This window comes from Orycteropus afer, unplaced genomic scaffold (genome assembly GCF_000298275.1).
Source record: "Orycteropus afer afer isolate SDZICR_OR568_19922 unplaced genomic scaffold, OryAfe1.0 scaffold00084, whole genome shotgun sequence".
In the NCBI taxonomy this organism is placed as follows: domain Eukaryota; kingdom Metazoa; phylum Chordata; class Mammalia; order Tubulidentata; family Orycteropodidae; genus Orycteropus; species Orycteropus afer.
The window spans coordinates 4,776,893-4,791,659 of record NW_006921671.1 but is presented as its reverse complement, the minus strand read 5'-3'; the positions used below and the strand labels follow the sequence as shown (position 1 = coordinate 4,791,659).

General features: G+C 37.7%; 1 protein-coding gene across 1 annotated transcript in view; it reads left to right on the top strand.

Annotated features, from left to right (window-relative positions):
- CCDC148 (coiled-coil domain containing 148) overlaps window positions 1-14,767 on the top strand; it is a 289,908-nt gene that overhangs the window by 57,742 nt on the left and 217,399 nt on the right. The window contains exon 8 of the mRNA XM_007941850.1: window positions 12,259-12,397. Coding sequence (XP_007940041.1) covers window positions 12,259-12,397 — 139 coding nt within the window. The remainder of the gene's footprint in view (window positions 1-12,258; window positions 12,398-14,767) is intronic.

Here is a 14,767-nt window from a genome sequence, read left to right as displayed (position 1 = left end):
CTGACTCACGCAGCTGCAGGGGCTGATGAGCTCAAGGTTAGCAGGCAGTATACTGGCTGTTGACTCCAAGGAATGACAAATCCAAGATCAGCAGGCCATATAGTGAAGTCACAGACAGTTGTAGGCAACACAACAGGATCCTGTTCCACAGAGAAGTGTCTCATTTTCCCAGGATGTCCATAAATATATTGGAAGCAGGCCACAACCCTAGGAAAACTCCCTTTCAACTGATTGGCTGCTCAAAACATATACATCCAATCTCATCATGGGAATAACCCACATCACAACTGCTTAAACCACACAGAATTGTGGTCCAGCCAAATTGACACACAACTCCAACTATCACACCTGCCATGTTTTCACTTTCCTGTCCACCCTTCAGAAGAATGAGTCTTTGATGCTGCTGCAAGTTTTGGCTCTACCCTATGGATTTTTTTTTTTTTTTTGATTCAGTGAATTCAATTAATTTAATGGATTCAATTAAATGGATTTTGACCATGTTCCAGAGAGCCCACCTTAATCTGATTGTCAGCTCCTAACTGACAATAAATCCAAACTAGGTGGAACCAAGAAACCCTGGAGGTGAGAACTGATATGTGGGAATGGATCTCCATGGGAAAATAATGGACATACCCAAAAACAATCCAGGGAGCAGATTCTGGTGACTGGAAATGGGTCCAGAACCAAGGAATCCCTTGTGATCTGGGCTGAAAAATCAAAACTGGATTTATATTTGGACATTGGGCCTGGATAGAGAGAATCAACTTCAGGAACCAGGTTGATTAGAGGACAATGGGTCAGATTCAAGAAGACACCACTGAAAAGTTAAGTAGAGTTATATTTTCCAGAGGGTTAAACACAGTGCATCCAAACAAGGGGTTGTGTCAGAGGTCTCTTTTTTCCCCTGGTGACTCACTGCAATCCTGTTTCTTAGGGAAGAAGTAAAAGGTGTCTCCTGACACTTTTACACTTTGAGAGTTAGGAGTTTTTCTTCAGGCCAGATTCACTATAACTATTTGCCAATCTCAAGGCAATTGTCAGATGCTGGTAGCTGTATTAGCTAACATCAAGAGGCACTAATTACCATTTTGCCTGGAAAACACCTGTTAAGAACTGAATTGTGTCTCCCAGAATATGTATTGTAAATCTGAACTTCTATGCCTGTAGTTCCACCACTCATCTGTCAGTTTATTACTAAAGAAATTGAAGACTTTTACCATTTTTTGCAGTCTGAAATTGACCAAATATACAGCCAAGGTGGACTGATAATTACTGATAATTGAAATGTGAAAGCTGGAAACAAAGCATTGGTTGTTGGAAAATGTGGCCTTGGTGATAGACATGATACTGGAGATCATATGATAGAATTTTGCAAAACCAATGACTTATTCATTACAAACACCTTTTCTTTCAATGACATAGTGGCTATACACATGGAATTCACTAGATGGAATACACAGGAATCAAATAGACTACATCTGTGGAAAGAAGTGATGGAGAAGATCAATCTCATGAGTCAGAACAAAGCCAGGATCTAATTGTGCAACAGACCATCAATTCCTCATATATAAGGTCAACTTGAAGCTGAAGAAATTAAAACAAGTCCATGAGAGCCAAAATATGACCTTGATTATGTCCCATCTGAATATAGAGACCATGTAAAGAATAGATTTGATTTATTGAACACCAATGACTGAAGACCAGACAGGTTGTGGGATCACATCAAAAGCATCATACTTACAATCAATGTCATGAAACAAAATGTGTATGAACTGTTGAATGGAAAAAGAATTTGCTCTGGAAACTTTTGCCCAAATCACAATAAAAAATTTTAAAAAAGAATATCATACATGAAAGCAAAAGGTCATTAAAAAGACCCTTTTCAAAAGCAAAAGAAGAATAGACAAAAATAAATGTCAGAAGAGACTCTGAAACTTGCTTTTGAATGTAGAGTAGCTAAAGTGAACAGAAGAAATGCTGAAATTAAAGAGCCGAAAAAAAATTTCAAAGGACAGCTTGAGAAGGCAAAGTAAAGTATTATAATGAAATGTGCAAAGACCTGGAGTTAGAAAACCAAAAATGAAGAACATGCATGGAATTTCTCAAGCTAAAAGAACTGAAGAAAAAATTCAAGCCTTGAATTATAATATTGAAGGATTCTATGGACAAAATACTGAATGATGCAGGAAGCATCATAAGAAGATGGGAGGAACACACAGAATCACTCTACCAAAATGAATTGGTTGACATTCAACCATTTCAGGAGATAGCATATAATCAAGAACTATGGTATTGAAGGAAGAAGTCCAAGATGCACTGAAAAAACAAGGCTCCAGGAATTATGGAATATCCGTTAAGGTGTTTCAACAAATGGATACAGCCCTGGAGGTGCTTTCTTGTTTATGCCAAGAAATTTGGAAGACACCTACCTGGCCAATTAAGTGGAAGAGATCTATATTTGTGCCCATTCCAAAGAAAGGTGATCCAACATAATGTAGAAATTATTAACATTATCATTAATATCACATACAAGTAAAATTTTCCCGAAGATAATTAAAACACAGTTGCAGCAGTAACTGTGGACCTTTCAGAAACTCAAGCTGGATTCAGAAGGGATATTACTGTTGATTTCAGATGGATATTTACTTGTATTTTATTGACTATGCAAAGGCATTCTACTATACAAAAGATCATAAAAAATTATGGATAACATTGCAAAGAGTGGGAATTTGCAGACACTTAATTATGCACATGAGTAATCTGTACATAGACCATGAGGCTGTTGTTCGAACAGAACAAGGGGATACTGCATGGCTTAAAATCAGGAAGGATATGAATCAGGGTTGTATCCCTTCACCATACTATTCATTCTGTATGCTGAGTAAATAATCCAAGAAGCTGGACTGTATGAAGAAGAATATAGCATCAGGATTGGAGGAAAAATCATTAACAACCTGCGATATGCAGATGACATAACCTTGCTTGCTGAAAGTGAAGGGGACTTGAAGCATTACTCATGAAGATCAAAGACTACAGTCTTCAGTATGAATGACACGTTAACATAAAGAAAACAAAAATCCTCACAACTGGACCAATGAGCCACATCATGTTAATGGAGGAAAGATTGAAGTTATCAGGAGTTTCATTTCTCTTGGATCCACAATCAACACCCATGGGAGCAGCAGTCAAGAAATCAGAAATGTATTGCACTGGGCAAATCTGCTGCAAAAGACCTCTTTAGAGTGTTAAAATGTGTGAAAATGTTACTTTGAAGTTTAAGGTGTGCCTACCCTAATCCATGGTATTTTCAATGGCCTCATATGCATGTGAAAGCTGGACAATGAATAAGGAAGACCAAAGAAGAGTTGATGCCTTTGAATTGTGGTGTTGGTTAACAATACGGAAAATACCATGGGTTGCCAGAAGAACAAACAAATCTGGCAAGAAGCACAGCTAGAATGCTCCTTAGAAGTGAGAATGGCCAGACTTTGTCTCACCTACTTTGGTCATGTTGTCAGAAGGGACCAGTCCCTGGAGAAGGATATCACACTTGGTAAAATAGTGGGTCAGTGAAAAAGGGGAGGACCCTCATTGAGATGGTTGACACAGTGGCTGCAATGATGGGCTCAAGCACAGCAAGGATTGTGAGGATGGTGCATGAGTGGGCAGTGTTTCATTCTGTGGTACAACAACATGCCTGTGATTGTAATCCTATTTGGGAAGGGGTTCTCTTTGTTATGTTAATGAGTCAGGATTAACATCCATATGGTTTGAGCCAATTTCTTTTGGGATATAAAAGAGATTAAATGCAAGCAGAGATGGGGGAAGAGAGATGCCAAGCCAAAGGAAGATTGTCCAGGAGCAGAAGCTGAAAGAGACAAGGACTTGCCTTCAGAGCCAACAGAGGGAGTAAACTTTCCCTTAAAGCCAGCATCTTGAATTAAGGCTTGTAGCCTCCTAAAATGTGAGAAAATAAAATTCTGTTTGTTAAAGCCATTCACTTGTGGTATTTGTGTTATAGCACCCATAGATAACTAAGACAGTTCCCTTCACTCTGATAAAACAACACAATTTTCAGTTTGTAAACACAATGTTTTGTTTCATAAACTTGTTTTCAATGTTAAAGGACCTATGACTCTTAAGTATTTTGTTTGCCATGGCTGGCTCCTACTCACCAAATGTATTTTGACGTTATAGACCAAACATCCCAGGGAGGTGGTTTAAATAGGACTACAGTGAGAACTGTTAGCTAAGTTAATTGTAAGTCAATTTAAGATCTTTGAAATGACTCAAACACATAGAAGCAGGGAGATATTCGGTCTTGATCAGTTTGTGTTCTTACAACCCTGTCATCTTAATTTTCTGAATTACTGTTTTGTCTCATTTCCTGGGAAATCATAATGAAATGCTATCCGTGGACTTCGATTTTGGGGGTGGAGTCATGGTGGTGGGTGGGACCTTATGATAAGTAGCTCACCCTTCTGCATGATGAAATTCCCCAGTGTTAGAAGTGTGACATGTTGTAAACCTGTAAACTGTAAAATCTTGGTGTGCTATGAAGATAAAAGTTATGAGGTATTTTAAATTAGAAAATTTGGACTGACTTAAAAAAAAAAGAAACTGCAGAGATCTGCCAAAGATTTTTTTTACTAAAGGTATTTAAAAATTATGAAAGTTTAGGATAATTTTAAAGTTTTCTTTAAAATTTTCTTTAATCTTTTGGAATCATTTAAAATTCAGAAAGTATGTCGCTATGAGCAGGTTCCAACTCGATGGCACATAACAACAAGAACAACAAGAAAGGAATAAGAATATTTTAAAATATCTGTAGTTTAGCTAGTACTGAAAGGTTGGCGGTTTGAGGCCACCCAGAGGCATTTTGGAAGAAACACTTGGTGATCTACTTCTGAAAAACCAGCCGTGGAAACCCCTGTGGAGTGCAGGTCTACTCTGACACACAGAAGTTTACCAGGAGTCAGAATCCACTTGATGGCAACTGGTTTGCTTTGGTTTTGGTCATGATATTTACCAAGAAAACACTGCAAATAAACAGGAACTTTGGAAAGTAAAACCTTTATTTTCAGCTATGTTATATAGATTTTCTCTCAACAATGATAAGATGGTTTGATTAGTAAAGACAAATGTTTAAATTTGAATTTAGAAAGACAGATACATTGAATTTGATTTTATTTTAGAGGTTTAAAGGCTATATTTCCAGGAAATGGCTACTTTGTCATTGTGAACAGGTTGTTATGTTTGGATATTCCTCTTAGGTCTTTACTATCCAGAAAGCTCACATATACATAAACTGGTGGCAGCTTTTTTTTTTTTTTCCTCATAAGCAGCATTTCTAATGGTGACATGTGATTGTACCATTAGTGTTACTGATGTATTTGTTTCAAAATTTAAGCCCATGATTCTGAAAACTGCTATAAAAACTCTAAAATAATAATATTGTGGGTATTTATGTATCATTTGCTTTAAATATGCTTTTCATTTTTATTCTACATGTAGTAGAACAATTACTTACAATTTGTGCAATTGTGGTAATGGAAAAAGCTGTTGGGATGTGAGGCTTCTGAAACAACAAAGAAAATAAAAAACAAAACAAAACAAAAAAACCCCACAAAAAACCCATCAACAAGAAGGGCAAAATGGATGTGATCACTATTCACAGTATACTTAATTTGAAAAATCTGGTATTAATGGTATATTATCAATTTATGTGTTTAAATGGTTTTAATGTTGTCACTAAAATGGCACCTAATTAATACATTCACACAATATATAAAAATGTACTGAGAGCCACAAATTCTCCTGCTGCTGTATTTATTTATAGCAATATAAGCTGCTAAATGTATGCTTTTATGTGAAAAACATTTTTGTAAATGTTTGCTATTTGCACTTTCTCTTCAAGACATTCACAATCTTGTACCACTATTCATTATGAGAGATCATCAAAGCAATTAGTTTTGAAATAATTCTTCATTTGCCAAAGGCTTTAAACTATTTTTGAAAATTATAGGTAAGACTGGTTCAGTTTATTTTAGGGTGAGTTCTATAGGTGAGACAAGGATTGCCGGAGCAGGTGATTTATTGGGGGATGCTCTCAGGAGACAGGAGGTGAGGGAAGTGGGATATGGTAGGGGGAGATGGCTAAGCAAGGAACAGGTCTCAGTGAAGACTGGCTACCCTCTAATCCCAAAGGGGTGCTGTGGAGCACAAATGTCGTTGTTATGTGCTGTCAAGTCAGGCCCGACTCATAGCGACCCCTCTTTGGGTTTCCAAGGTGGTATCACTATGGAAGTAGATTGCCCAACTTTCCTTCTGAGGAGTGGCTGGTGGGTGTGAACCTCCAGCCTTCTGGTTAGTACTCAAATGCCTTAGCACTGCACCACCAGAGTTCCCAAAAAGCGTCATGAGGCGTGGAAAAACTGTATGTGGGGATAGAAAATAGCAAACTATTTATCATAACCCCTGACATTGTTCCAGAACATGAGTTGATGATAATAAATTTATGCTTTGTAACACCTTCCTATGTTGTTGTTGTTATGTACCGTCAAGTCGGATCCAACTCATAGCGACACCTCCTTGGGTTTCTGAGACAGTATCACTATGGAAGTAGATTGCTGAACCTTCCTTCCAAGGAGTGGCTGGTGGATTTGAACCGCCAGCCTTCTGATTAGCAGTCAAGTGCCTTACGCACTACATTACCAGAGTACCATAGAATTGGCCCTATCTTGAGGCAAGCGGGCTGGTATTCTGTATTCCTATTTTCATCAGTTTTTGGTTGTAATTATCCTTTGAAAGGGCCTTCTGGATGACACGGTTCCTATTTGACCCAGGACAATTTTTCAGAGAAGAGGAGAATCTGAGTTACTAACCAAGACTAGCAGAATCTTGGTGATGGGAACTGTGGCTAATAAAAGCTATCTTGGTGGGGTACCATTCACATTCATTGTATGGATGAATGGCTTTGTTTAAAAGAATGGAAAATTCGTTGGACCTAGATTCTGTCACTTTCCTCTCTCTAACATACATATACACATACATAGTCACAGAAACAGTTTAAAAGTATTATGGACTTCAGGTCTCTTTTTGTTGCTTGCTATGCAGTAATAGAGAATTTATGTGTCTAACTCCGCTACGAAAATGGCTTTATGTTGCTGCAAATGAAACTGCATCCCTTGAGAGAGGACCATGAAAGGTTGAGGGAAATTTAAATGCCAAGTATGCTCAGACAAGCCTTTCTCCCTGCTTACGTCTCCTATTTGAAATACTTTATTCAAAGAAGACTTGGACTGCCTATAAATCATATTTGATTCAGACATAACCAAAACTTATATCGTATTAAATGAGTAGACATCTCAAATTCTTCTTGCTCTATAACTGAGAATTAGGTCATTCTCAAGAATTGTATTCTTCATGGTAGACCACCTCTAGCCCTCTTTTTCTTCCTAGTATAGAGCTAGTAGGAGGATTTTCTTTTCTCCTTTAAAAAAGACTTTTTTTTCTAGAGTCTTACCAAAATTATTAAGTGTTTTGCAGAAACTAGGTGACCTTGTATCAGGACAGTGGAATTCCCATTAGTATTACAGATGTAAAAGGTATATTATCCTGTTTGCAATCGTCAAATATTTTTCAGGGGCACAGAAGACATATTATAAAAAAGGAGTCTTTGAATTGCACAAATAACTTTAAAGTCAAAGACCAATGATAGAGTAGAAATAAACAATAGCAAATTTCCATATTGGATCAAAGAAATATTTGTTGCTAATAATATTCTCTCTGATTGCATCTGTATTTGATTTTCTAATTTATTAAACAGGGATAATACTATGCAAATAAACTTGGGATACACACAGAGCAGATTAATTCAGTTTAGAGTTCAAGCTGACATTAAAATCTTTTCCTTCTGCTTAGAGCTTTGCTAATACTCTATATAGAACACAAATCAAGCCAGTGACTAGAGTTTTAAAGTGAAAAAGACCTTTTTAATGGCAAGCATGTTGGAGAGAAGGTAACTTGATGACTGGAAATGATCCCTATTTACACATGATTTCTTTAGTGCAATGTGATAATATTTGTTATCTTTTCACTTCTAATATCTAGTCTTAGCCTCACAACCAAGAGTCAAGAGGATAACATAAAAGATAATTGTAGACTTACCTTTAAAGTTAAACCTTATATAAATGTCCTCAGTCTTTATTTTCCTTTAGGTAGTTGTTCATTCAACTCTGTCTACACTTACATAGACAATTTGAAGAGGAATGGCATTACATTCATAGTCAAGAAGAAGATTTCAAGATCTAGCCTGAAGATTGTTGTCAGTGATAGAATAATATCCACATGCATCACAATGAAGACCAGTTAATATGGCTATTCAAATTTATCCACCAACTATGAAAGCCAAAGATGAAGAAATAGAAGAATTTTACCAAATTCCAATGTCTGAAATTGATCAACTATAGCAATCAAGATGCATTGATAATTACTGGCAATTGGAACATGAAAGTTGGAAACAAAGAAGGATCTGTAGTTGTAAATTTCATCTTGTGAATAAAAACAATATTGGAAATGATAGAATTTTGCAAGACCAATGACATTCATTTCAAGCACCTTTTTCCACAACATTAACAGTGATTATACACATGGACCTAGCCAGATGGAATACACAGGAATCAAGTTGACTAACTCTCTGGAAGGAGATGATGAAGCAGCTCAATTTCATCATTCAGAACAAAGCCAGGGACTGACTGTGGAACAGACCATCAATTCCTTATATACAAGCACACGATACAGCTGAAGAAAATTAAAACAAATCTGTGAGAGCCAAAATACACCGCAATTATATCCAACCTGAACTTAGAGACCTGGAGTATAGATGTGATGCATTGAACACCCATGACTAAGGACCAGATGAGTTGTGGGATGACATCAAGAGCATCATATATAAAGAAAGAAAAGGGTCATTTAAAAAACAAGGAAGGAAGGAAAGATAAACATGGATGTGAGAAGAGACTCTGAAATTTGCTCTTGAATGGAGAGTAGCTAAAGGGAATGGAAGAAACGATGAAGTGAAAGAGCTGAACAGAAGATTTCAAAAGGTGGCTTGAGAAGGTTAAGTAAAGTATTATAATGAAATGCACAAAGAACTGGAGTTAGAAAACCAAAAGGGAGTTAGAAAACCTTAGGCATTTCTCAAGCAGAAAAAGCTGAAGAAAAAATTCAAGCCTCAAGTTGCAATATTGAAGGATTCTATGGGCAAAGTATTGAATGATGCAGGAAGCATGAAAGGGCTATGTAAGGAATACAATTGATCGAGATTCAACGATATCAGGAGGTAGCTTATGATCAAGAACTAATGATATTGAAGGAAGAAGTCCAAGCTGCACTGAAAGAACTGATGAAAAACAAGACTCCAGGAGTTGACAGAATACCAACTGAGTTGTTTCAACAAACAGATGCAACACTAAAAGTGTTCTGTCCTCTGTGCCAAGCAATTTGGAAGACAGCAACCTGGCCAACTGGAAGTGATCCATATTTGTGCCCATCCTAAAGAAAAGTGATCCAACAGAATGCAGAAATTATTTAGCAATATCATTAATATCACATGCAGTAAAATTTTTGCTGAAAATAATTAAAAAATTATTGTAGTAGTGTATAGACAGGGAATTGCCAGAAATTCAAGCTGGTTTCAGAAGAGGACTTGGAATGAGGGATATCATTGCTGATGTCAGATAGATCTTGGCTGAAAGCAAAGAATGAAAAAGATGTTTACCTGTGTTTATTGACTATGCAAAGGCATTTGATTGTGAGGATCTTAACAAATTATGGATAACATTGTGAAGAATGGGAATTCCAGAATGCTTAACTGTCTCATGCAGAACTTGTACATAGACCAAGAGGCAGTAGTTCGAACAGAACAAGGGGACACTGAATGGTTTAAAATCAGGAAGGGTGTGCATCAGGGCTGTATGCTTTCACCATACTTTTTCAGTCTGTATGCTGAACAAATAATCTCAGAAGCTGGACCATATGAAGAAGAATGAATGTGGCATCAGAATTGGAGGAAGACTCATTTACAACTTGCAATATATAGATAACACAACCTTGCTTGCTGAAACACCGACGAAGATCAAAAACAGCAGCTTTTAGTATGGATTTACATCTCGCCATAAAGAAAACAAAAGTCCTCCCTATTGGACCAATAAGCAATGTCATGATAAATGGAGAAAAGATTGAAATTTTCAGGGATTTCATATTACTTGCATCCACAATCAAAAAAGCATGGAAAAAGCAGTCAAGAAATCAAAGGACATATTGCATTGGGAAAATTTACTGCAAAAGACCTTTTAAAGTGTTAAATAGCAAAGATGCCACTTTGAAGACTATGGCATGTGTTGTCAAAGCCATGATATTTTCAATCACCTCATATGCATGTGAGAGCTGGATGATGAACAAGGAAGACCACAGAAGAATGGATGTATTTGAATTATGGTGTGTGGTGGCATAGTGCCTAAGGCATGTGACTGCTAACCAGAAGCCTGGCAGTTCAAACCCACCAGCCACTCCTCAGAAGGAAGATGGGACAATCTACTTTTGTAGTGATACTGCCTCTGAAACCCAAGGAGGGGTTGTGCTATGAGTCGGATTCAACTAGACAGCAGTGAGTTTGGTTTTTTGGGTTTGGTTGGTGAAGAATATTGAATGTAATATGGACTGCCACAGGAATGAACAAATCTTTCTTGGAAAAAGTGCAGCCAGAATTCTCCTTAGAAATGAGAATGGCCAGACTTCATCTAACATACTTACTTGGTTCAAGTTTTCAGGAGGGACAATTCCTGGAGAAAGAAAGAAATGTTGGTTGAAGTAGAGTCAGCAAAAGAGGAGAAGACCCTCAACAAGATGGATTGACACAGTGGCTCCAAAATGGGCTCAAGCATAGCGAGGATTGTGAGGCTGGCACAGGAATGGGCAGTGTTTCGTTCTCTTGTGCATGGGGTCACTATTAGTCAAAGCCTCCTCAACAGCACTTGTGGTAGTTAAGGTTGTATGTCAACTTGGCTGGGCTATGGTTTTGAGTGGCTGGAAAGCTGGATGTAATTATTCCCTGTGATGAGACTGGTAATCAAGTCCATGGTGGAATCTGCTGTGAGCAGCTAAGTAGATGCTTTCAAGATGTGGCTGCTTCCCATATATAAGAAAAAGCTTTGAGGAAAGTCTCCAGTTTTTGGTACATCTGAATCCTGCACTTGGCCGAGTCTTCATCTCTGTGGTCTGCCATGTTGCCTGCCAATCTTAGGATTGTTCCTGGACTTGAACCAGTGGCCTACTGTGTTGTCTGCTAATCTTGGGCTATGCCATTTTATTTATCAATGTTGGGTTTGTAAACCTCAGCAGGTAGCAGCTGAGTGAGGCAGAAAAACCCTCCATTTTAGGCCTGGAACATGAAGTAGAGCTGAAGCCAAAGTCAAAGGACCTTCACCTAGCCCTTAGAGCTAGCACTTTGAACTTGGACTAGCCTCCTAAACTGTAAAAGAGTAAATTTCTGTTTGTTAAAGCCATTCACTTGTGGTATTTCTGTTATAGCAACACTAGAGAAACACTATAGCACCTAACAACAACAACAAAGTAGAAGGTTAGTGAAAGAGAGGAAGACCCTCAACAAGATGGATTGACACAGCGGCTGCAATAATGGACTCAAGCGTGTCAACGATTGTGAGGTTGGAACAGGACTGGGCGGTCTTTCATTATGTTGTACATGAGTTCGTTATGAGTCAGAACCAACTCAACATAACAACATAAAACATAACATAATATTTATATTTTTCCTTCTTTCTTAACATGGGTACTTTGTTAAATAATAAGCAAAGTTCCTTTTAATTTGCATGTTTAGTACTTTAGTTTCCATTTTTAAAATTTCATCTATTGGTCATGATTTTAAATGTCTTTATAGGCAAGATAGAATAATATTAAAAAATATTTTGCCTCATTATCAAACTTATTAAAATTATGCCTGGAACTCATGGAAAAACCAAATAAAGGATTGAAAGAGCCCATTGTATTAAAATTTAGAAACTTATCTATACTAGACATCAAATCTGGCTGCTGTATTAAAACACACACATACATATGCAAACCCTCATTTTATATAGTTATTATTGCTTGCTAATAATTTAAATTGCTTGGGCAGTTTGAACTCTCTAAGGCCCCATGATTATTTAATGATATGATGTGACATTCTTGTTCCCTCAGAAACTTCCAATTAAGTGAAGAAGACCACTGGATTTACCAGGCTGTTTTGGATCAGTATCCTAGAGATCTCTTTGCTAGAAGGACTCTGTATCTGGACATGTTACAAAGATATTTCCCTCACAAATCTAGGCATGATCTGGTGAGTGCTAGATTCTGTATTCTGGCAAGTTAAATTTTTTTGGCGGTCTAGGCAATCTACTTCCAAAGTGATACCGCCTCAGAAACCCAAGGAGAGGTTGCTATGACTCAGATCTGACTCGACGGCAGTGAGTTTGCTTTGTTTTTATAGTATAGGGCAACAAAACATATTTTTCAAGTGATGCTTTAAAAACTCTTTTTTCCTAGACTATAAAAAATAATAAAGTTATAGGTTACAAGTCTATTCAGGCCATTTTTCAAGTGTGTATAATAGTCCATTATGGGGGCACTTCTGACAACATTTACTCCTTCTGTGCCTCCTAGCCACAGAGATATTTACCATAGCTCCCAACGCTGCTGTCTAGTATTTGACTCCCAGATGTCCACCCCCACATGCTCTTCCTCAGAGTTTCTGTCATTTCTGGACTTTGCTTGAAGGTGGAGTGCTGTGCCTTCATCCACATAACCTGCCACCTTAGTCCCAGTCCTGGGGAAGCCAACAATCTCCTTGGGGCCTGGATATTACCTATACCTTCCCAATATGACAGTTGAGCTTGACTCTCCCAAATGGGTCTGAAACATAACAACTCCAAGTTCAGAACTTAGAGACGTGGCTGAAATTTCCCTGAGAGGTAAGGGGGAATTATTGTCTTTAGTGGAAAAGACCACAAAAACAAGAAGATATTAGTTTTCATGTCAACAATTTTCGATTACAAAAATGAACTTTATTGCATAAATGAACGATACTTTAAAATATTTTCACACACTCAACATTTGGTAATTGTTTTAAATTAAGTAAGTAACAATACTAACGTGTGTGTATAGAAGTTGACTGTGTGTCAATCATGTGTAAAGTCCTTTAACAGACAGCAATGAATGACAGTGGTACTGTTGTTATCCTTATTTTACAGGTTAGAAAACAGAAGCAAAGACCACATAGCTAATGTGACCATCCTCTCCCATCTTCTCCTGTCCTCTCTTACCCACAACGGTGCCTCCTCCATTCCCAAGTATTAGTTTTAAATCTGACCTTTATTTTATAACAGATGCCTGTTACATGGAGCTCTGGTGGCATAGTGCCTAAGGCATTTGACTGCTAACCAGAAGGCTGGCTGTTTAAACCCACCAGCCACTTCTCAGAAGGAAGGTTGCGCGACTTACTTCCATAGTGGTACCACCTCGGAAACCCAAGGAGGGGTCACTGTGAGTCGGATCTGACTCGAAAGCAATGGGTTTTTACCTGTAACATAATAAGCATGCTATATAAGAAATTTTTCACTCTGAATTTTTAAAACATGTTATTATCAAACTAGATCTTTTTTTTCCCCTGTTGATTCTATCAAAAGAATTCTTTAACAGCTATCATTTTTACCTTGGTAAATTTTTATATTATCCTATTAACATAATAAAGAGTTTTACATTTACTTCTTATATTGGATTAATTATTAACCATTCCAGCATAGTGTATAGCTTCTTTCTTTTTTTTTAAATATTTATTGTGATTTGGGTGAAAGTTTATAGAGCAAATTCATTTTCCATACAGAATTCACACACACTTCGTCTCATGATATTGACTACAATTTCCCACAATGCAACAGCTCTCCTCGCACCTCCCGTCCCCCATAGTCGCCTCTTCCCTATGTCCTTCCCTCCCATGCACTCCTGTCCCCCAAGCTGTCTCCCTGTGCATTCACAACCCTTCTATTCTCTCGTGATTGATCTCTCCAAGGAGTGTGTTTACCTAATGTAGAATTTCAGCTCATATGCCTGCATTTTGTTTGCATGGAAGCCACGGGAGTGGGTTCAATTCCAGACCTGAAGGGCAGGTAAGGGCCATAGTCTTAGGGGATCCATCAGGCTCTATTAGACCAGCAAACCTGGTCCCTATTATTATTATAATTATTAATGATTTTGTTCCACATTGTTCTCCCACTCCATCCAGGATCTGCTGTATAGATTCCCTTCTGAGTGGATGACTGTGTGTACACCTTCTTTCTTAATGTTTGATAGGTGTTAAGCATATTTTTGGCTTTTTGGAACAAAGTTAAAAAGTTTAGTGAAGAGATTTTAGTAGCTGATATTTGGTTTAAATGAGGCCATAGTCTGTTTCAATGTGTACCTAATTAATCATACATATAGCATTATTTATGCAGGAAAGACCTACCTTACCCTGCTTGCTAGATTTTTGCCTCATGCCACTTAGAGGGGTACCAGATTCTGAGGATAGCTCTGTTGTTGTTGTTATGTGCTGTTGAGTCAGACCTGACTCATAGCGACCCTCCTTGGGTTTCTGAGGCAGTATCACTATGGAAGTAGATTGCCCAACCTTCCTTCTGAGGAGTGGCTGGTGGGTTTGAACCGCCAGCCTTCT